General features: G+C 34.7%; 1 protein-coding gene across 5 annotated transcripts in view; it reads left to right on the forward strand.

Annotated features, from left to right (window-relative positions):
- INPP4B (inositol polyphosphate-4-phosphatase type II B) overlaps positions 1 to 21719 on the forward strand; it is a 610870-nt gene that overhangs the window by 445442 nt on the left and 143709 nt on the right. For all 5 annotated transcript variants that reach the window (XM_023519662.1, XM_011373754.2, XM_023519664.1 and 2 more), the window contains one exon: positions 7157 to 7304. In XM_023519662.1, coding sequence (XP_023375430.1) covers positions 7157 to 7304 — 148 coding nt within the window. The remainder of the gene's footprint in view (positions 1 to 7156; positions 7305 to 21719) is intronic.

Raw genomic sequence — 21719 nt, forward strand, 5'->3', positions numbered from 1 at the left:
CACCTTTTCTCGGAATCAACCACTATATTTTTTGTCCTCTTTTTCCAAAATAGCCTTGTACTATTGTTGCTTTGCAGAAGATGCTAGATTGTAAGCCATTTAAGAAAAAGGAACAGTCCTTTTTTATTTCTGTGTCTCTAGGGTCAGATTATAATAGGAACTCAATAAATTCTTGTCAAATGGCTGATAACACGGTATATCTGATCATTTGAATTTATGCTTCAGGTAACAGAAAACGGCATTGTTATTCTCTCCAGAAAATAAAATGTTCAAATTTAATTATTTAGGTTTGAAATAAAATAATTTATTACTTTTCTTAAAAATTACTACCAAATTCTTATTTTTAAATGTTTTCTGCCTCATACAGTACCATAGATTTTAAATGCCTTTCACAATACCACACAACTGAAACGAATATTAGGGTGACATGCTCCTCACTACTACTGCCATCCAAAGCAATACATGACTCAGAATGTTTTAAGAGATTTTGTTAAAAATATTTCCCTCTACACTTATTTGAGTCCTGATGAATTCCAGGTAAAAAGTATATCTCAGATTTCCTCAGTTTTTCTTTTCATTCATAAGGTACTAAATCTACTACCTTATCAAATTTTAGATGATATCCTTTTATATTAACAAAGATATCTCTGTTGTATTTTCTCCATACTAGTTAAAATAGATTTTGGCCTTGTATTTATAGCTCTCTGATATATAAAATATGGAATCATTTTGGTTCATTACATTGGCCCTTGATTCCATATACTTATCACCAGATTTCTTTGTCCTTTGCTATTTTAACAAATGAAATGGAGTCCATTAATCTTACTCTTTTGGAATTTCCATATATTTTCCATATATTTTCATTTCTGAATGCTAATATAGTTAGGATGTTAAGTCACTTCAGTAGAATTCAATAGTGAATTCACTATCTAATAATCAATGGAAACATCTCTTAGATACCTCTAAATGCTTCCACTGTCTTTCTCTTGTAAGTACGTTTCCTCCTCCACCACCCACTTTAGATAAACTAGAAGAAAAATATAGGCAAGAAGATGATATAGTCAAAAAGGTAACGTTTTGTAGATAAGTGTGAAGAGGCCTTTCTCTTTATGGTTTTTCCTTCATTCTGGTGCCTGTGCTCTGAGGTTTTTAGTTATGTCCTTCCCTCTAACATTTCCTCTTCTCGATGTACACATATTTTGATGCTCTCTTTTCCTCTTGGGGAAAACAATGGTAAATACCTGAGTTGCAAGGTTTAAGCTCATTTCTGTGGAACATTTGCATTTACCGGGCACTAGGTGCAGGTGCAGGAGATGAAACGAGGATGAGGAAAGTAGCACAGTCTTGTCCTTCTCAAAGTTCACATTCTGATGGGGGTCACTAAAAAGAAAACAGGCAATTGCAGTACCAGTAGTAAGACCCATGATAGAGATGGGAATGAGAAGTATAAAGGAGAGACACCTGTGGGGAAGCAGGAGGTGGAAACCAAGGAAAGCTACCTGGAAGAGGTGATAGCTGAGCTAAGTCTATAAGATGGTTACCTATAGCCAAGAAGGAGGGGTGCTCCTCTGAGATGTGGGGAATGCTTTGAACAGAGGCAAATTGGCAAGAAGCAACTCAATTTCGATAAACTACAGGTCGTTCCATGTTGCTCAACGTGAATTATAAGCCAACTTCTACCTTTTAGAGTTTTCTTCTTTACTTTAGTTACTGAATGAACAGAGCAAATCGAACTAGAATGAGTGAAGCAAACCATTTTTTTTTGACCACCTAAAATCTGAAATCCAAATTTTATGTACTAAACTCGCCAATTATCATCACTGGAAACTAAAGGCTCACAAATATTATTTTTATATTTTATTCTGATATCTGTTGCAGTTTTTCTTATTCTTAACTTTGAATTGAAGAAAAAGGATTAAGAGTCTGCGGGGTTTGGCTAGACTGGAACTTTGTCCAACTCAGCTTATATTCTATTTCTTTTTTTTTTTTTTTTGCAACTCAATACAAATAATATAATTTAGATTTTATAACAAACTCAGAGGATAGTAACTAAAAATTTCTTGGGAGTTTTTCCTTTTTAACAATTAATTTCATCTTTATTATTTTAAAGAGATATCTCTACCATATATTCGGAGTTCCTCTCATGTTTTTTTACCCTTTCTTTTCTATTAGCTATGCTTTGGACAATGTTTTAGTGATTTCTATTATGCTTTTCAATTCTCACCCAATCTTAAAAAGAGCCAACCTACATTTTAGATGTATATAAATATCAGCTATTTTCAAGTACAAATAAGGGAGTGTCATTATCTAATGGGATTGCAGATTTATCTGTAGTAAGTATAATGTAACATTTGGAGAATAGACAATGTATGCACATTCAGCTGAATAATTAAACTATTAAACAACTCCATAATTAAAAGCTACAGAATGAATAGATTCTCTGCAAGAATCTGTAGTACATTAAAATAATGATTTTGTAAGGCTTTATGCCAATAAAGTCAGATTCCATTTAAATATGTGATTCCTATCACTTCCCAAAAGCAAGAAAGTCCATGAGGATAATCACAAATGAGCTTCCTCTGGAGAAATATATCAAAAACAACCTGATAGAATGAGGCTTCTTGATGATCCCCTTGACCCTGTATCCAGATTTCCAAAAACTTTTGTGCACTCCATCAGCATCCTTAACAGAGACACAGAAAGGAGAAAATCTCCTTTGTTATTTCTCTCTGGTTTATCTTTTCTGCCTCAGGTTCCTTGGGCGTCATCTTTTTTGGTGTGTATTGTGTATGTGTTAGCTTTGGTGAGCATTTTCTTGGCATCTTTACTTTAATCATTCAGAATGGGAGCAGCTTGGCTTTCACAATTGCTGAATCTTATTAAAAAGCAGGCGGCACGTAATCTTGTTAAAGAGAACCTATTACAGTGTCTGGGAGAAACAGTATAGAAATTCGAGTTGCGCTGCAGCATAGGGGTTCAGTCTGTTATTTCCTTTCTGTCCCTATGTTCACATTATGAGGTAGGCCTAAGGGAGTGTATCAATATCTGGACCAGCTTAGAACTTTACCCGTTTTAAGTCATCACAAGACCATGATATCATTTGAAATGTCTCCACTACTTTTCTCTTGGTAGAATGTGTTATATATTTTTAGCAATCGTTTTGGCAAAAACGGTGACAAAAATTAAGAGAATAAACACAGGGCTCTCAAAAGGAATTCATAATAGATATTAGTCATTGTTGCTGAGTTGAGTGTATCATATGGTCAGAAACATATTTCCTATATGAAGAAAAATTTGACATCAATGGTGAGCCAGAGCTGAAAGTTACAGACTCATTTACAGAGCTGGAGTGTATGTGCAGAACTGTTGAAGTTTTATCTCTACTGTAGAGGAGAAGCATTAAAAAAATTGACAAAAATATTCATCATTTATGGCCCATGGTTCAATATTTGATGCATGAATACCATGCCTTATTTTTCATGTGAGGATGACAAAGTCTCCTCACTATCAACCCAGTAAGAATTTTGAGTTGAGAACATCTTATCTGGGTATTTTAATAAGCAGTACAACAAATTTGCATGGTAGTTAAAAGTCAGGCCATATTTTTTCATTATTAAGCCATGCTTCATTATATGGTATTTTAGGATCAGAGTAGAAATCTTTCTGGAACAAATTAGGTTGTAAAGTGGATCTCACTATACCTGCATTGAGATGCTGATACATATACATGATTCAGTACTAATGTTTGGAGACCTGTGAGTTTCAAAAGATCAGAATTGTCATACAAATTAGGAGACATTATTGAGAATTTTGGGGTTTTTTTGGATAAGCAAGTTGTCTGATTTTAAAAATTATTTGTCCCTAAGTTTTTCCTTAAAAACAGCAGTATTTCCACAGAATCCTCGGGTGTTGTGTACGAGATGGTCAGAGGAGAGCTCTAGGACGCATTAATCAAACTGCCCTTGATTCCTGCTCAGGCTATTTCAACAAATACTTATATTTAGAATACACTGAAGAACTTTAAAATGAAAACAATAAAATCCAAAGTTGAAGGACTAGTTTACGATAAAAGAAAACAAAGAATTTTATAATTTGTAACTTAATTCATAGTACAAATTTTCTAAAAAAGTAATTCTTTTTTCTATAAAAGGCAAGAAAAATCCAAGGATTTTTAACCATAGTTTGGGAGATACAAAGGTTCTGTGTAATCTTAAAAAAAACTAAACAGAAGTTAAAAAAGCAGCACTTAATACTGAGTTTAGGTAAACTAAATAATTGAATATTTACTTAGGTTACTAAGAACAAATTGGGCATTTCAGAGATGGAGTTTTTGTCTTATTGTAAAAAAAATTCATTTATATTTCTGATCACATTGACTATGTTTGAATTTATGAGATCTCATGAATGGTTTAACCTAACACTATATTGAATTTAATACATACTTTTTTTCTTTCTCTGACTCTAGAGATATGACAATAGAGGATATAGTAAAATTCTTATATCTTTAAAATGTTGTCACTTTAAAAATGAATGAAACATCATAGTTTCTTTCATTGATTGGCGGTAAGTTTTTACATTTCAAATGAAAGAAAATATATATGATATGACCTAATATCTAAAATATATAAAGAACTCATACAACTCAATAGCAAAGGAAACAAACAATTCAATTAAAAATGGGTAGAGGATATGAATAGACATTTTTCCAAAGAAAAAATACTGATGGCCAATAGATACATGAAAACATCTCAACATTACCGGTCATCAGAGAAATGCAAATCAGAACCACAATGATATCACCTCGCACCTATTAGCATGGGGATTATCAAAAAGACGAGAAATAACAAGTGTTGGCCAGGATGTGGAGAAAGGAACCTTTGTGTACTGTTGGTGAGAATGTAAATTGGTGCAGCCACTATAAAAAACAGTATGGAAGCTTCTCAAAAAAAAAAAAAAAAGACTAATATATGATTCAGCAATTCTACTTCTGAATATTTATCCAAAGAAAATGAAAACACTAATTCAAAAAGATATATGCACTCCCATGTTCATTGCAGCATTACAACCTAAATGCCCATCAGTGGATGAATGAATAAAGAAGATGTGGTATATATGTGCAATGGAATATTATTCAGCCATTAAAAAGAATGAAATCTTGCCATTTGTAATAACGTGGATGGACTGTGAGGGCATTATGCTAAGTGAAATAAGTCAGACAGAGAAAAACAGATACCATGTGATTTCATATATGGAATCTAAACCAACAACAACAACAACAAAAACAGAAACAAAATAAACAAACAAAACCCCGAACTCATAAATACAGACAGCAGATTGGCGGGTGCCAGAGAGGCAGGGGAATAGAGGGGGCCAAAGTGGGTAAAGAGGGGTCAAAAAATACAAATATCCAATTATAAAATAAATAACTCATGGGGATATAATGTAAAGGATGATGACTGTAAATAATACTGTATTACATATTTGAAAGTTACTAAGAGAGTATATCTTAAAAGTTCTCATTGCAGGGGAAAAAAATGTGTAACTAAGTATGGTGGTGAATGTTAGCTAGATTTACTGTGGTAATCATTTTGCAATTTACACAAGTATTGTACTCCTGAAATTAATATGATGTTATATATCAATTATACATCGGTAGAAAAAAGAAACTAATGTTACATATGGATCTGTGATATAATCTAATTGATAAAACTTAAAGATCATATTTAAGTTAATATAATTTATTTAGATATAGAACTCTAGATATTAAATATTGTCTCTTAATATACTGGAGATATTTTATTACTGTTTTCTGGCTTCTATTAGTACTTTTGAAAAGTGCACACTCTGTCTAATTCTTAGTAGAGGGTAAGTAATTGTACTGGAAGCTTTAATATGGTTGAAGAATGGAATACTTGAAATCAAGATTTATGATATAGTATCAATTCTGATCATAATTTCCAAACTCTACCTTTGAGAATGAATGGTTGCAGACAAATAGGTCAATAGATCCACATTTTAATGTTCAGAAAGATATTATATGTTTACCCAAGTAGTGAATGAGATAGTGTCTTATAGAACCCCCAAAAATTGAAAGACATTTTACCTATACATTGAGGGGACTTGGCCCACATACCATGCTCTGTATTATTTTAAGCCTTACATCCGCTTCAGTAGCAAATTCTGTTTTAATTCAGCTTTATTGGTAAAGTGGAGCCACATAATCTTGGATATTTGACTGGTGAGTGACCGGATATTTTATTGCCCATTACGCTTTGATGCATGAGTGTAACGAAGACATTCATTGTCCAATGGCAATGAAAATAAGATTCTGCTCTGGAACATATGCTTGCGAAGGTGATAGGAGTGTTGGCTTCGCACATACCCAAAAGTATCAAGTCTTATCTTAATATCTGGTCCTACACTTTTTCTTTAAATCTTTAAAGCCTTTTTTTGGCATGGCCTTATTACTTCTCCCCTAATCACTGCCCACCCACACTGAATGCACAGTTTGTTCATTATCTCCCTGTCTTGCTTCCAATAATATGCGTTTTCAAGAAGGTATGTTATTGAGTCACTGGCACTAAAGTATGTATGATCCTTGAATTATAATAGATCATAAGCCAAGGAATAAACTTCTCTAACATTTAAGAAATAAATAATTTTCAGTACGAGGACCATTTAAAAACCTCTGAAATAACATCGTTTGTCATCTACTATATAAGTGGATAAAGTTGACTAAGAGTGATCAGAAAAAATTCAGAAATTTATTTTTTCAAAGTATGTATTATGTATAAATACATATATTTTCATCTATATTCTAAATACACATGCTGTAAGAAAATCTTTATAAGAGAAAGGAATTAATAGGTGGTAAATTAGAGAATCACAGTAGCCACATTTACGAATTAAAATTTGATGTGTTAATTTTTTAATTTAATATAAAGTGTATGTCCTGAAAGCTACTGAAAAAGTAAGATGTAAGAATCAAATTCTTAGAAATTCAAATACAATAACGGCTTATGATAAAAAAACAAATTTTTGATTAAACATATAATTAGCATGGTACCCCAATGAATGATTTTGTTAACTGGTCTTCATCTAATGTGCATATCTTTGTAATTTAACCATTAAGCTTGTTTCTTTCCTTCCTCCTCAGTGTTAAAGAACCCAGTGTGTAAATTATATAGATTTCCCACATCTGACAACAAATGGATGCGAATCCGGGAGCAGATGTCAGAGAGCATACTTTCTTTTCATATTCCTAAGGAATTGATCTCTCTTCACATAAAAGAAGATTTGTGTAGGTAAGAGAAAATAATTTCTGATTGTTTCTCACATTACTTATTTTTTTCTATAAACCATTTTTTCTTAAAGAACAATGATAACATCAAATTCTGGACCCACACTGTCTGTTACGGTGGCCATTAGCCCTGAGTGGCTGTTAATCACTTAAAATGTAATTAATCCAATTTGAGATGTTCTGTGAGTGTAAACTATACAGCAGAATCTGAATTCTTAGCACACAAACATAAAGACTGATTTCATAGTTGTTATTAAATTTTAAAATATTATTAATTTCACTTGCTTTTTTCTTTTTAAAAGATTACTAGAAAAAATGTAATTACATATGTGACTCCTCTTTGTGACTTGCATTGTATTTCTATTGAAAAGCTCTGTATTTAGCTGATAACCTGAGATTTGATCTTGCTAACCATCCTTGTGTCTTTACCTCGTCTGTTTTTGGTTACTGTTTTTGGTTACTGTTTTTGTAAGAAACTCCTGCTTCACTCTTCCAATTACTCGTCTGAAAGAAAACTTTCAGGCGTTTCTTGGTCTAAAAACTCTGAAATGATTGATAAAGTATGCTATGTGAATGAACAGTATCGTCAGACAATAAAATTAAATCCAATGCTGTAATAAAACAGAAGGACGTGAGAGCTGGAAGTGGATGAGAATTTCTTTGAGCCACGACTAATGAGATGATTTGTTTCTCTGCCTTATACACCTCTTTTAAAAATGTAACTTTTTACAGTAACTTTAAAAATGTAACTTTTTACAGTAACTTTAAAAATGCTGAATACTACATTATACTAGACACTGTTAAGGCCCTAAGTCTCAGAAAATTAGCAACTCTTTTTAATAGTTAACATTTTGGAATTGCTAAAGTATACAACAGAGTGAGAAATGTCCAAAGTTTGGATTTCTGCCGTGGGCTCACATTAGTACACCAAACTACTTAATATTATTGTCCTCCTTTAGTAAACTCTAATGCCTTAGGGATGTCATATTGACCTAAGCCAGTGAGCACACCATGGAGTGGGCAGGTCAAACCTGGCCATATTGACAACACAATCATAAGCTTCATAACAACGATACTTCAGTCAGTGATGGACCACATATATAACTGTGGTCCCATAAAGATATAATGGAGCTGAAAAATTCCTATCGCTCAGTGATGTCATAGCAGCCAGAACATCCTGGCAATACAAAGCATTACTCACAGGTTTGTGGAGAGGCCGATGTAAACAAACCTTCTGTGCTGTCAGTCGTATAAAAGCATAGCGCATACAATTCTGTACAGTCCATAGTACGTGGTAATGGTAATAAACAACTATGTTACTGGTTTATGTATTTACTATACTATACTTTTTGTTATTTTAGACTGCACTCTACTTAGAAAAAACATGTTTGCTGTAAAACGGGCGCCGTGTTATGCCAGCGGTAGCCTCATACCTCTCGTGTTTATTGCATCTGTTGATTGCATCATTTTCTCTAGTGCTTGATTTAATCTCATGTTGTTTCATACGTGCTGTGCAGGCTTGCAGCCTAGAGGCAATAGGGTAGACCATATAGCCTAGGTGTGTAGTAGGCTATACCATCTAGGTGTGTACTAGTGCCTCTCTGATGTTCACACAGTGACACATTGCTCAGGATGTATCCCCGTTGTTCAGAGGTGCCTGCCTGTATTTGTTAAGATAGGAACGGCTGCACAAATAGTATATACCCAAGTGAGGAGAAAAGAAAAAGAAAATAGAACTTGGATTTTAGGGAAAATCAGACAGGAAACTGGATTATAAGAAAACGACTTGCATCTAGGGAAATAAAGATTGAAAGAGGAACAAGAAGGTGGATACTTGAGAATAGCAGATGATGAGAATCAGGCCATAGAAATCAGACAACAGGTATTGACACTGCCCAAGAGAAGCCGTAAGATGTACAGAAACCTAAGCAGATTACTTGTAAGAGCCAGCTGCAAGAATGAATTAATGTAAGCACATTGTTCGATGCTGTCCCTACGTAGAGCCAGTACCAGGAGTAGCTGATGGGCAAAACAAATTCCCTGGAAGAATAAGCAAGCTTATGTGTTAGAGCAGAGGAGCATGGAGTTTGGATCTCCTAAGTCATAAAAGAATTATTATCCTCAACATAGTTGTATTCTAGACTGCTGGACACTAAGAACCATCCCTACTAGAGTCATATAAAGGTCAGGTTTCACACGGAAGAGTTGGAAAATATAATTGTTCTTCACAGCAGTTATAGAATAAGGACGAACTCACAGTAAAGCACAAGTTGGAGGTGTCAGGTAGAACCTTGTGCCTTTATTTCAGCTGAGAATCTCAGAACGGGAGATGTCAAATAAAGCAGATTTAAGAACTTCGGGCTAAGCCTTACCCTATAAAATGGCACCTGAAAGCTGCATCTAACTTAGACAGTCCTAAATTCCCCACTAAAATACCTACAAAGACACAGAAAATGGAAAATGATGACCTTTTAAAAAAAACATTAGCTATTAACATAATACTACATTATACTCTGTACTGTATGTAACTTAATGACTAATCATCAGACTCTTATTTTGGGATTGAAAATTTTAGTTGATGGACCGCTAATCTTATTTCATCTAAAAGTATAGCAAGCTAGTGAGAAAGAAAGTGAAGTGAAAGACCCCCCACTGCCACCCCAGTCAGTCTTTTGTCATCGTTTAAAAGTCCCATAAAGGCTGAGCAGCTGACCTGCATGTCTGCTACCTTTGAGGGCTCCCTTGTGCTCTCTCCCACCCCTAGGCTACCTCCACTCCCACTCCCGTTCATATCTCTCTGTCTATCCATTCACTGACAGACAGTAAATCCCAGGGGGGATAATCAGTAGGAAATAAGGAGAAAGCGGCCATTAAACCATTGAATTTTAATAGGCATCGCCTCTATGACCGTTTTATTATTTTTAATGCAAAAAAAAAGTGTCATCTACCCATCCTGTTCTCTTGCCTGTCTCTGTATCTCTATGTTCATATGCGTTCGCAGCAAAATGGAAAAATGCAAACACATTGAAGGGGTGGTTTTGATGGAGACAAAGGAACAGTGCCTTCAAATATAAAGTTCCCTTGCAAGGAACCGAACTAGGAACTGTCATCATTATACACTTGGGAATGGTTCAGAGAAGAAAATCCCATTTCAGCCTTATAAAACTAATCTGTAAAAACCCGATAGATTCTGAACATGGGGCACTCTTCCAAATACCTTTGAGTTTCTCCAGCTCCTTTTCTGTGTAAATCTTCCATCATTAAAATGTGTTTTAAAAAATTTAACAATAAATCTTTTAAAATTTTGTGAAGGAAAAGAGAAAAAAATCATACTGAAGACTTAAAAGGGAAATAGAAAAAAAAAAAACTGTAGGAACATCGACTCACCGTCTCACTAGAGTATAGGAGGGTGTGGTTGTTTTGAAACAGAATCAGAAAGCCAAGGAAGGGACCTCAGCCTTTCTTTAGGGAAAATGCCAAGAAGAAAGGGAATAATGAAATGGTAAATAAGGACAGCCTAAGTAAATCCACAGAGCAAGCAGAAAAGGACAAATTTAACACTGAGAAATAATATTAGTGTGGAAAACAAACATGATTATCTTCTCAAATGCTGAACAAAGGTGAAAAAAAAGTTTAAAATGGTGAGAAATAAGATGTTAGATGTGCAGAGCATGAAGCTGGAAACTACCCAATGATTTTGTGTTCTCCAGGAAGAGCAATTAGTACCAAAGCTTGGGAAAAAGAAATAGTGAAAACTTATGCAGTTTTTTTTTTTTCTTTTACATGTTAAAACCAAGCTAACCTTACACTTCCCTGCAAAAGCCTGTGGAAGAACGTCTACTGATTTTTGAAAGGAAAAGGCTATGACCCCACTTTACAATATAGGATCAGGTTATGAATTTTTTAAGAATGAAGGCAATGAAAATGACATACTTAAATATGCAGGAGCTCAGAATATGTCACCTGCAAAACTTTCTTGAAAAATCTACTTAAAGATAGATGCCATTCAACTGAGAAAATAATTTAAAAATTATATTTCTAATATAATATAAAAATAAATTATACTGTAATATAAAATTAGCATGATATGACATAATACATTGAAAATGTAAGAATAGGACATGTCCTGCAGAAGGACTCAAAGCATATTTCTTGGTTGGGCAGAATCTCCAGCCTGGACAGAGCTTTACTCTGAAGATCTTTTCTCGGCTTCTTTAAACTCTAGTCTTATTCAGATCCCAGAATGTATTTGACATCCCTCAACCTCCCTCCCGACTCCATACTTTCTCTCAAACTTATTTATGTTTCACGTTTTCATGTTTTCTTCTCTAATCCCAGCTGCCACGATCCCTGGGCCTATGATAGTGCAACAGCCTACTAATGACTTCCGCTATGGCCTCACTTGCTTAAAATCTATGGCTCTTGTTGCAGACGCAGAGGATCTGATTGAAAATGTAAAAGGCAGATTTCCCGTAGAGCTTTCTGGAGACAGCCTTGATAGTTAACCACTTGAGAATTATACTAGAATTATGTATTGGGAAGGCAAGGGAAGATTCTCTTTTTAAAGTACTCAGTATAACGCCTTGCTTTTGTAAAGTTTACTGAATTACTGCACAGTCAAGATACATAGGAGATTTGGCATGGAAAGGCAGACCAATTCTTTGATCTAACATCTCAAAGGATGGGGACAGTGACAACTAGTATATAACATTATGGAGTTATTATAATGGTAGTAAAGGGAGAATAGCATGTTGAAAACAGCTCAGAAATCCTAAATTCATAGGGGCGCGCGCGCGTGTGTCTGTGTGTTTACCTGCATTGATAATGCTTCAAGTTTCACAGTCCTTCAACTTGGGTTGAGTGCAGACAAGTTATGTAGGTCGTGCCAAACTGCCACCTATAAAATTTTTATGGTTCATTTTAGTGTTGCCACATATCTTGTTGTTGAGTATTTTCTTCAGATTTTGTACTACTTCGAAGTTTTGCTGTGCTCGGTCTACACTGAAATATGTTAGAGTTGAAGCCCCATGACAACTACAAATATAATATTAAATCATGGTGCACACATGTATATGTCTGTCCAGATGGCAGGTTCTGGTGGCTGTATAGTGTTTAACTTTATTAAAAAGGTATATATTTCTACACTATAAAACAATATTTGAAAACCTATAATGGCACAAAGAATTTTAAAGAAATGAACTGTTTCAAAGAAAATGAACCTCATGGTCCATAAAACTCCCCAGGAAAACATTAGTTTGATTTATATCATGTGTTTTTCTCTTATTTTTCCTTCTTCATTTCTTTCCTATACATATTTTTCTCCAATGATCCCAGATATGGGGAAAAGAGAAACTTTGTGGCATAGTGTTGGGAGATTAGAAGAAAGGATAAGAATATTTTCCGACAACTTGAAAACTTTCTTAGTTTTTATATAAAATATAAATATTTGTATGTATCATGCAGAGAAATAATCCTATAAATAAAATATTAAAAATCTGAACCAAAATACTTTAATAGAGAAAATGTAGAGTTTGAGACATATAAACTTTAAATAAAAGTTTTATTACCACTTCTTTGAGAGAATGTACATGCTTCATCTTAGATAATGGTGTTTGTGAATGTACAAAATTTGTGGTGATAAAATAAATTAATGAAGACAAACTTATTGTTGAACATTATGTATTTCAAATATTTTGTATTCTATATATTTAGAGCTATGTTATAGAACCATGATAAATGTGTCTATATGACTATATATCAATCTATTTCTTGAACAGTGTATTCTCATCTATGAAAATGACAGTAAGATATTTTAAAATCCCAGATTTAAAGCTTAGTTGCTGCCCAGGGATATATGTTTTTCCAAGATATGTTCTACATGTTTACTTAAATAGTATCATATACTGTTATCTTGGTTTTCTAATCACTATATCCAGTTTGAAATATTTAATTTTTGACCTTAAAGCATTTTGTGACTATCACTAAAAAATTGTTAATTTTATTTCAAACCGATAACACTAAGAGTACCTTTTTAAAAATGATAAAAGTATATATTAAGAAGTATAAACTAGAAGTAGAATATAGTTAAGTAAATTCTATTTCCAAAACATCCTCACCAAACAAAAAAGAAATACAATAGGATTTTACAACGTAGTGACCCAGCCTATTCATTTAACAGGGTTTGATATTCTGAATTATAATTTATGGTTTTTTAACATTTATTTATCACCAGACAAGATTTTCCCTTTACATGAGCTGCAAGGCAAGCAGGATCTTGTGTCTATCTTCTTCTCCAGCCTCATTCTATGTCTTGTTTATTCTGGCATGGCTGAAACACATGCCTTTTGAGATATGTATCAGCATTGGATACTTGGATAAAATAAAGGCTCAATGAAAATCTTTACTGACCTTAAAGAAACATTGAATAGTGGGAAAAGTAATAGGAAATCATCTATTCTATTTAGATCCTGTATATCAAATAAAGCTCCAACTGATGAATCTCATAGATGTTTTAATAGTGTTGTGTTTCTTCTACTTTGTTTCTCCTTGTATTTTTCTCTTTGTCTCTCTTGCCTGCTCTCCCTGAGAAAAATTTTAAGTCTTATAGATCCAAAAAGAATGCATAAAAAATATCACATTGGGACTCCACTGTTGATTCACACCTGATTAGTGTTATTTCTTCTATTCATTTTTCTTCATGCAGTGTTGGTGCACAGTTGGAATACTGTGTGGCATGTTATTTATCATGGAAAATGCATTTGCCCTACCAGCTCCTAGTACGGAGGGCAGATGCCATGTGCCATTAAGTTCATCATTATGGATTCTTGGTATCATTTAATGAGAGGTCCTGTAGAGTGCTTAGTATCACCAAGCTGGTGATAGAAATATGTGTTTGATTTGCTAGTTGAGTATTATAATATCCCCACAGGAACGAATAAAGCAAAACTCATTCAGAAGCACATTTTTGTCTATTGTGCTGAGATTCTTTATTTAAAATGAATTGAGTAAGGGAGAATATGTTGTAATGATAAAAGCACAGGGTTGGAATTATAATTGAATTGTGTTTAGACCCTATATCCTCCACTTGATATATACTGATAATTTTTTAAATTATATAATCTCATAATTTCCAGATTTTTTTTTTTTTTTACTTTTTAGTTAATAGCATTATCAATTGTCCTACAGGGCTACTGTAGTAATTAAATGAACAATCAGAAGACTCTAACACGAGTATAGGGTTTTGTCTGTGTGTCTGTGTGTGTGTGTGTGTGTGTGTGTGTGTGTGTGTGTAAGTGTAGCTCTGGATTTGAAGCCTGACTCCCCCAACTCCACTTAATAGCTATGTGACACAACACAATTTACCTAACAGTTTTAATCTTCAGTAAAGAAGGGATTAAAAACTAAACACACGTGGTTATTGTCAGCTACTGTTGCAAAACCCCTCGTGCATACATATACAGGCCTTTCCTAAGTGGAAATCGCTCTCACCATTTATGTAAAGAATCATGTGCATAGTAGACACTCAACATACCAAAACTGTTATTGTTCTTCATCTTAACTGAATGTTGATAGTGTTTCAGACAAAAAAAAAAAATGGTCTATAAGTTATTTTAATCTGCATTTGCTTACTAACCAGCACCCTTCATTCGTATGATCACTGTACAGTCGCACAAATTCCCAGCAGGCAGACAGACAAGCAGACTGGGCCTGTCTTCTCCCACAAAGCTGGTATTTGGAGCTGAGATGGAGATTGGGGAATGATAGGCTTCAGATTAGTTAGGGCCTGTGGACCTCAGAAAAGGAGGAACCTGTCAAAAAATATTTTTTGTACTCTTCCTGGACTCTAGCATATCACCTGGCATATAATAAGCTCTCAGTAATATAATTTTTTCCATAAAAATAATTGGAATTGTGAGCAGAGAATGGCATGGTTACATTTAGAAAAAGGGAGGCAAGTGTGGAGGGATAAAAGAATGTAGGAAACGCTATGGTTTCCTAGACAAATGACGACAGTGGCTTAGACCAGGGCGGTGGGAGGGGGCGGGGGGATGGATAAACGTACATGCGTTTGAGATTTTTTAAGGAGCTAAAATCAACAGGACTTGGAGGTAGATGACATCTGGAAGCAAGGTGTTCAGGATGACTTAAGCATTCTGACCTGCGTAACTGAGTGAGTGAGTATAATTCATTGATGTAGGAAATCGTGGGTGAGCACAAGGTTTAGAAGAAAAAAGGAATCCTCTTTGGCTCTTAGTGGAACCATCTAGGTCTGTGCTATCCAGTATGGTAGTTATGTGGCTATTTAGACTTGTTACAATTTGTTAAAATTAAGCGAAATTAAAAATTTAGTTCCTCATTCACCTTAGTCACATTTTAAGGGCTCGATAGCTACATACAGCTAGTAGCCCTTGTATTCAATAGCACAGGTATAGAACATTTCTGTCATCAAAGAGAGATCTGCTGGGCAGCACCGACCTAGGGTAACCAGCAGTGGCATCTATCATTTTAAAAAGGAGAGTTGTAGTAATGTACAAACGTTCTTCCTGCCCATTGAAATTTAATGTGGAGAAGGAGAAGGCTGACATCTACCTTCCTAGTTTACCCTAACAGGCAAAAGATATGTGTTTTGTTTTGTTTTTTTTCCTCTAAGTTGGTAGCATCAAGATATATATTCTGTGCTGTGATTTCTGGTGGGAGTAAGATGGTGTTACGTTTTGAATGGAGGGTCCGCCTCGCATAGTAATTTAAAGCATGACACTGAAGACAAACTTCTTGAGCTTAATCCCAACTCCATTCCTTACTGTCTGGGTGAACGTGGGTAAATTACCTATCTTCTCTGAGTCTCATTTTCCTCATTTGTAAAATGAGGATGATAATAATAAATAGTACCTACTTCAATGGGTTGTTGTACATACTGAATGAGTGAATATTTGTAAAGATCCGACTATAGTGCCTGGCATAAATAAGGATAAGAAGCACTGCATAGATGTTTGTTAAATGAATAGAAAATAAATATGAATTTTGTTTTGTTATATGACATTCCAGCAAATATGACAGCCAAGGCCATCTGGTAAGTACACATTTGAGTCAAATATTTGAACCAGTTCTCTGTTGACCTGGGTGGAAGTTACATTCATATGTGTCCCTCAGATGAGATTCCAGCCTTGTCCTCCTGTTCAGAGATACTATCATTGAAGGAACTGTACTTGCCAGGAATTAAAACAAAAAAAGAGAACAAGATTTACAATCACAAGACCTGGTTATACATCTTGATTCTGCCACTTACTAGCAATGTAGCAATGAACAAGTCACTTTACTTTTCAGTTATATTATTCTTGTTTGTCCGGAACAATATTTGTTCAATAGAACTTTCTATGATGATGGAAATGTTCCAAATAGCACTGTCTAATATGATAGCTATGGAGTGACTGAACACTTGAAATGTGCCTGGTACGAATGAATTTTCAATTTTGCTTAATTCAGCTCTGGAACAATTATCTCTGAGGATTGTTTTGAAAATCAAAAAAGAGATACATTTGACATGACAGTAACCTCCATTACCTGCGAAGTCTTATGGTATCCACCACAGAGCCTTACTGCCAAGCATTTTCTGTCGTTCCTGAATTCCATCCTCTTACGAAACTTAACCGGGTAACATCCTCACTTCAGATCCAGGGATGGGAATTAGAAAGGAAAATGCCCAGAAATGTTTGCAATTTCTAAAAACGTGGACAGGAATATTGAAATAGGAATGAGAGTGCTAGCACACTTTCTTGCTTTACCAGCCTTTCAGGTGTGGCTAGTTCACCTTCATGGCTACCCAGAATGAAAGAAAGGGCATGTAATCAATCTATGCAGATTTCAGAGAAACTTCACATAATATGACACCATTTTAGTGGAACACTGAGCTTTACAATATTTTTTTAAAAAGTGTCATCCATGTTTGATAACCTAAAACAAACTTTAAAGGATAAATAAGACATTAGTTAGAAGTAAATAAACACCAAATTACTTTTATCAAGAACAGCATATAGATTCTTAGAATAAGATCTGCTTATTACTCTTCATTGTTTTTTCTAATGTTTTACCTAAAATTAAACTATAGAATTTGGCTGTTTATCAGGTGAAGACAGATTCTGTGATTACAACTATATCCTGTAGTTACTGTGCTCCATTCTTAGTATTTGCATATAACTTGAAACCTTGAGTGTATTACAGTGCAACATCTACTTCTTTTAATGTCTATTAAAAATCAGAGCGAATGCCAACTCAGAATATCTAGTCATTTTTCAGTGAAAGAATGGCTCATGAATTGCAACATGAACCTGTTATTTACACTGTTATTTAAATTATATAGCTATTTTTATTCTATAAATTGCCATGTACAGCTTATTGGGAGGAAATATTTCTATTTACTTAGACAATAACAATTTTAAATAACATTTTAATGTCTTTCTTACTGGGTCATATCCTTTGGTATATAAATTTTTATCAGGCTATTTGGTTTTACAAACTTCTTATAAATGAATTAACTATAATTCTGAAGCATGCTTTATTACAACAATTGTCATAATTTCAAGAATTTTTGAATTTATATGCCAAGATTTTTAAAGTTTATTATTCTGGGCTCAGACTTTTAATAAAATAGGTGTTCACGTGTGGAGCTTTAACCTCAGAACTAGAGTGCTTTCTTGTGCATGTCCCTTAAACAAGATAAGCATCTCGATAGTCATTTTTCTTTTGAAGTAGTCAACAGAGTATTTGAAAAATGTGGCGGGAAGGAAAAAAGGCCATGAAAAACTATCTTCTAGATGTTTTTGTCTCAACATGCCTCCCAAGCTCTTTCGCACCAAGCAGAGAGAAATCTTTGTGGTGGAATCCCTGTATGTAGTTGGTATATTAGTCAGGGCTCTGGAATCCCTGTATATAGTTGGTATATCAGTCAGGGCTCTGGAATCCCTGTATATAGTTGGTATATTAGTCAGGGCTCTCTCTCTCTTTCTCTCCCTCTCTGTTATTTGAATGAGAGCCAGCCTTTTGTTCTCTTTAGGTTTTCAACTGATTGGGTGAGGCCCACACAAAGTACGAAAGAAAATCTTTACTCAGCCTACCGATTCAAATGTTAATCTCATCTAGAAGACTCTCATAAACACCTACAATAACAGTTGACAAATATCTACACACCTTGTAGTCCAGTCACGTTGACACGTAAAGTTAATCATCACAGTAAGAAATTCCATGTGAAGATATCGTTTCAAATCTTTCGCTATCCCTAACGACTTGCCTAATCCAAGATTACAGACTGAGATCATACAATGTAAGAGGACTCAACAATGGCTCATTCATCTATTGTATCTATTTTAACTAGAGCAGAGCTCAGCATTCTACTTCGAGATTAGTTTATTTTGACTTTATGTCAAATTTTAGGAAAGTCTAAGAATAATAATCTGCAAGCAAACCTTTCATTCATTCAGTCAACAGCCTATGTCGAACACTTCCCATGGGAGGATGAAAACATGAATAAGACAAGTCTCTGCCATTCACAGGCTCAGAGCAGATTTTTCCCATTTTGGAATTCCCTCTGACTATATCATCAGTAGACTTTAAAACTACGTTTTAAATAGAAGCTAAACTTTCTCTTCTTTTTATTATGTTCTATTTTAGTGGTCTTAAGCCTAGTTTTAGTTTTCAGCAGCAGAAACCATTATTTTCCAAACAGAACGTACACTAAATTTCAGTATTAATCAAAGAGATTCATTTGGAGCCGATGGGTCTGTTGGGTGGCCGGAGTAAGGAAAAAGGCCTGATGCCTCTCCACTTACTTGGCTTCCCTTTCGTTTGACACCGTCCCTTGTCTCTATAGCCACGACATCTCCAGGAGTATAAGGAACAAAGTTTAAAACCACTTACCTGTTTACTATTCTTGCCAATGCTTTAAGCATTATATGTAAAAACTTTAAAGCAGTTTTGGCTATTTATTTTCCAGTTCCCTATGCTTTGTTTTGTGTTTAATTATTTTTCTGTATTCTTCATAGATTTGTTTGTTTTTCTAAATCTTGTTTTCTCTAAATTTTGTTTTCTCTTTATTCCATGGTCTGTTTTAAACATGTTATTTACTTAGTAGCGTGTTTTGTATTGTGGAAAGTTCAGAGTATCTTAATGACCTCCAGTAACTTGCAGTTGTACTGAAGAGGAAAAGCATGTATTTGTGAAATATTTAACAAAATGAGACAAAACAAACCATATAAACAAAAATGCACCGCAAAGTTTTTTCATCAAGGGTTAAGAATGTCATACTTTACAGTGGGAATGCCAAGATCCATAAAACATTAGATATTTCTCAGGTGGGCCATAGCAATCATGTCTCCTTTGGATATTTAGTTTATATAATTTTCCTTTTGTTTTTGTAGGTAGCAGAGCAAAAGGGGATGGATGGCAGTAAGCACTAAAAAAAAAAAAAAAAAAAATGTATACTGAGTCAGCAGCCTAAGCTTAATAAAGTGAACATTCAGTCCTTTTTTCCCAATTTTCTTTATCTACCTGTTGGGCTCTTGGAAAATTAAAAGGAGTTGGAAACAGGTTGGAAGATTGGTTTCAGAGCTAGAACTCTAGCGAGAGTAAGAAATGAATTCATAAGAGATAGTGCGTGTTTAGCCTGGCAGTGAATTTTTCAGAAAGAAATTTTGTTGTTGTAAGGCAGCAGTTGAAGGAGATATCTTTTGAAAGCAGAAGCTGTTGTTACTGTGAGTAAAATGACAGTAGTTATAGATGAAGAAGGAGGGTTTTTTTTAAGTACTTTTTTATGGATTAAAAATGTATTTACCCAGTTCATCTAGTTGGCCAGTCATACCAAAGGCTTAGTAAGATGTGTAATTATTTAAATATAACACCGATGTCAGATTCCTGTTTAAATAAATGTGGTGACGTGCAGACTGGACCACAGAGGCCACATCTATGGGTCTCATAATACTGGACACCACTATGCGCTTGAACATTTTTTAGAGAACCTCATTTACAATGCATTGCGTGTCTAGTATCTGTGTCATTGCAACTAAAAGATTCAAAAGTAAAAATCCCAAAATGTAATTTCATCTTTTGCTCAGGTGTAGTGTTAAAAGTACATGAAGGTTTACAAATGTTAATTCTGGAAATCAGTGGCCAAGTTTCTGAACTCCTCTCATTCAACATGTGTTCTTTAAGTACCTTCAATAAACAAGGCACTCTGTTTGTTTGTTTGTTTGTTTGTTTTGTGTTTCTTTTTTGTACAGTGGAGAATCATATGGGGTGAGGAAAGAGTAGATATGGGGATTATAGTTAGAAAGCTTTATGGCATTTTAGTGACTCTGAAACTAACAAGTGGTTTCGTTTAGACGCCTCCATCTGTGAAACAAAAGGCTTCAGATTATTCTCTAAACTTCTTTCAAACTGGAACATTCTGTGAGTTCACAGTCATCTTCCCTAACAGTATCAAAAAAGATATATTAAGTCTGGTATCCTATAACTTGGATAATGAAATAAGATATTTTGAGAATGGAGGAAGTGCTAAGAACTACAGTGGAATAAGGTGTAAACTGGTACATATGGTTACTCCATCTCTAACATATGACAAATAATGGGGGAAATCAGTAATTTAACACATACACAAACAGACCTTTTTCATCTATGCATATAAATAATTATTGTGTTATTGAACTATATTTATGCACATATCATTAAGACTTTTTGTCTAGTGCTCAACCAGCCAGTAATATGTAAATATAATATGTTAAGCCATTACTGGAGAAGCACAGTGAGTGTGTCAAAGGGAACACAGCAAGAGAGACGGAAGATCCCGACTGCGTTGCAAGCCCTTGGGTACATGACCGAGGACATCCAACGAGGACGAAAGTATTCGTGGTGAGAAATAATGCCGCCATGTGGAATCTTCTAGAAATCCAAATAGGAAAGTTTCAGCGCAGACATGTAGGGTTCTGAAGTGTACCGGTGCTTCCTGTATCAGAGAACCACTTGTCAAAAAGATAGACCCTGGTATGATATTGGGCCCTACTAGAGACTGAACCCCTGAGGATGTGACACAAAGTGACTCTATAACTAGAGCTCTCCATTATGAACTGGGCATTGGCTTGATGTCATTGCATGGTGCAGGAGTAGTGTTTTGTTAGATGGGAGTGCCACATATGGAATCAGACTCAAGCATCTGGAAGGTATGAATACGTGTGTGTGTGTGTGTGTGTGTGTGTGTGTGTGTGTGTACATCATTATATATCATGGAGAGATGTCCCAGAGTCTCATGTCACTGACTTTGTGTCTTTACTTCTATTGCATGACACTTCTCTCTCCTCTCACGTCTATAGCCTCATAGAATTTTTCATATGATTAATTTATAGAAAGAGGAAAGAACTCAAAATCTTATAAAGAT

Source organism: Pteropus vampyrus, unplaced genomic scaffold (assembly GCF_000151845.1).
Source record: "Pteropus vampyrus isolate Shadow unplaced genomic scaffold, Pvam_2.0 Scaffold229, whole genome shotgun sequence".
In the NCBI taxonomy this organism is placed as follows: Eukaryota; Metazoa; Chordata; class Mammalia; order Chiroptera; family Pteropodidae; genus Pteropus; species Pteropus vampyrus.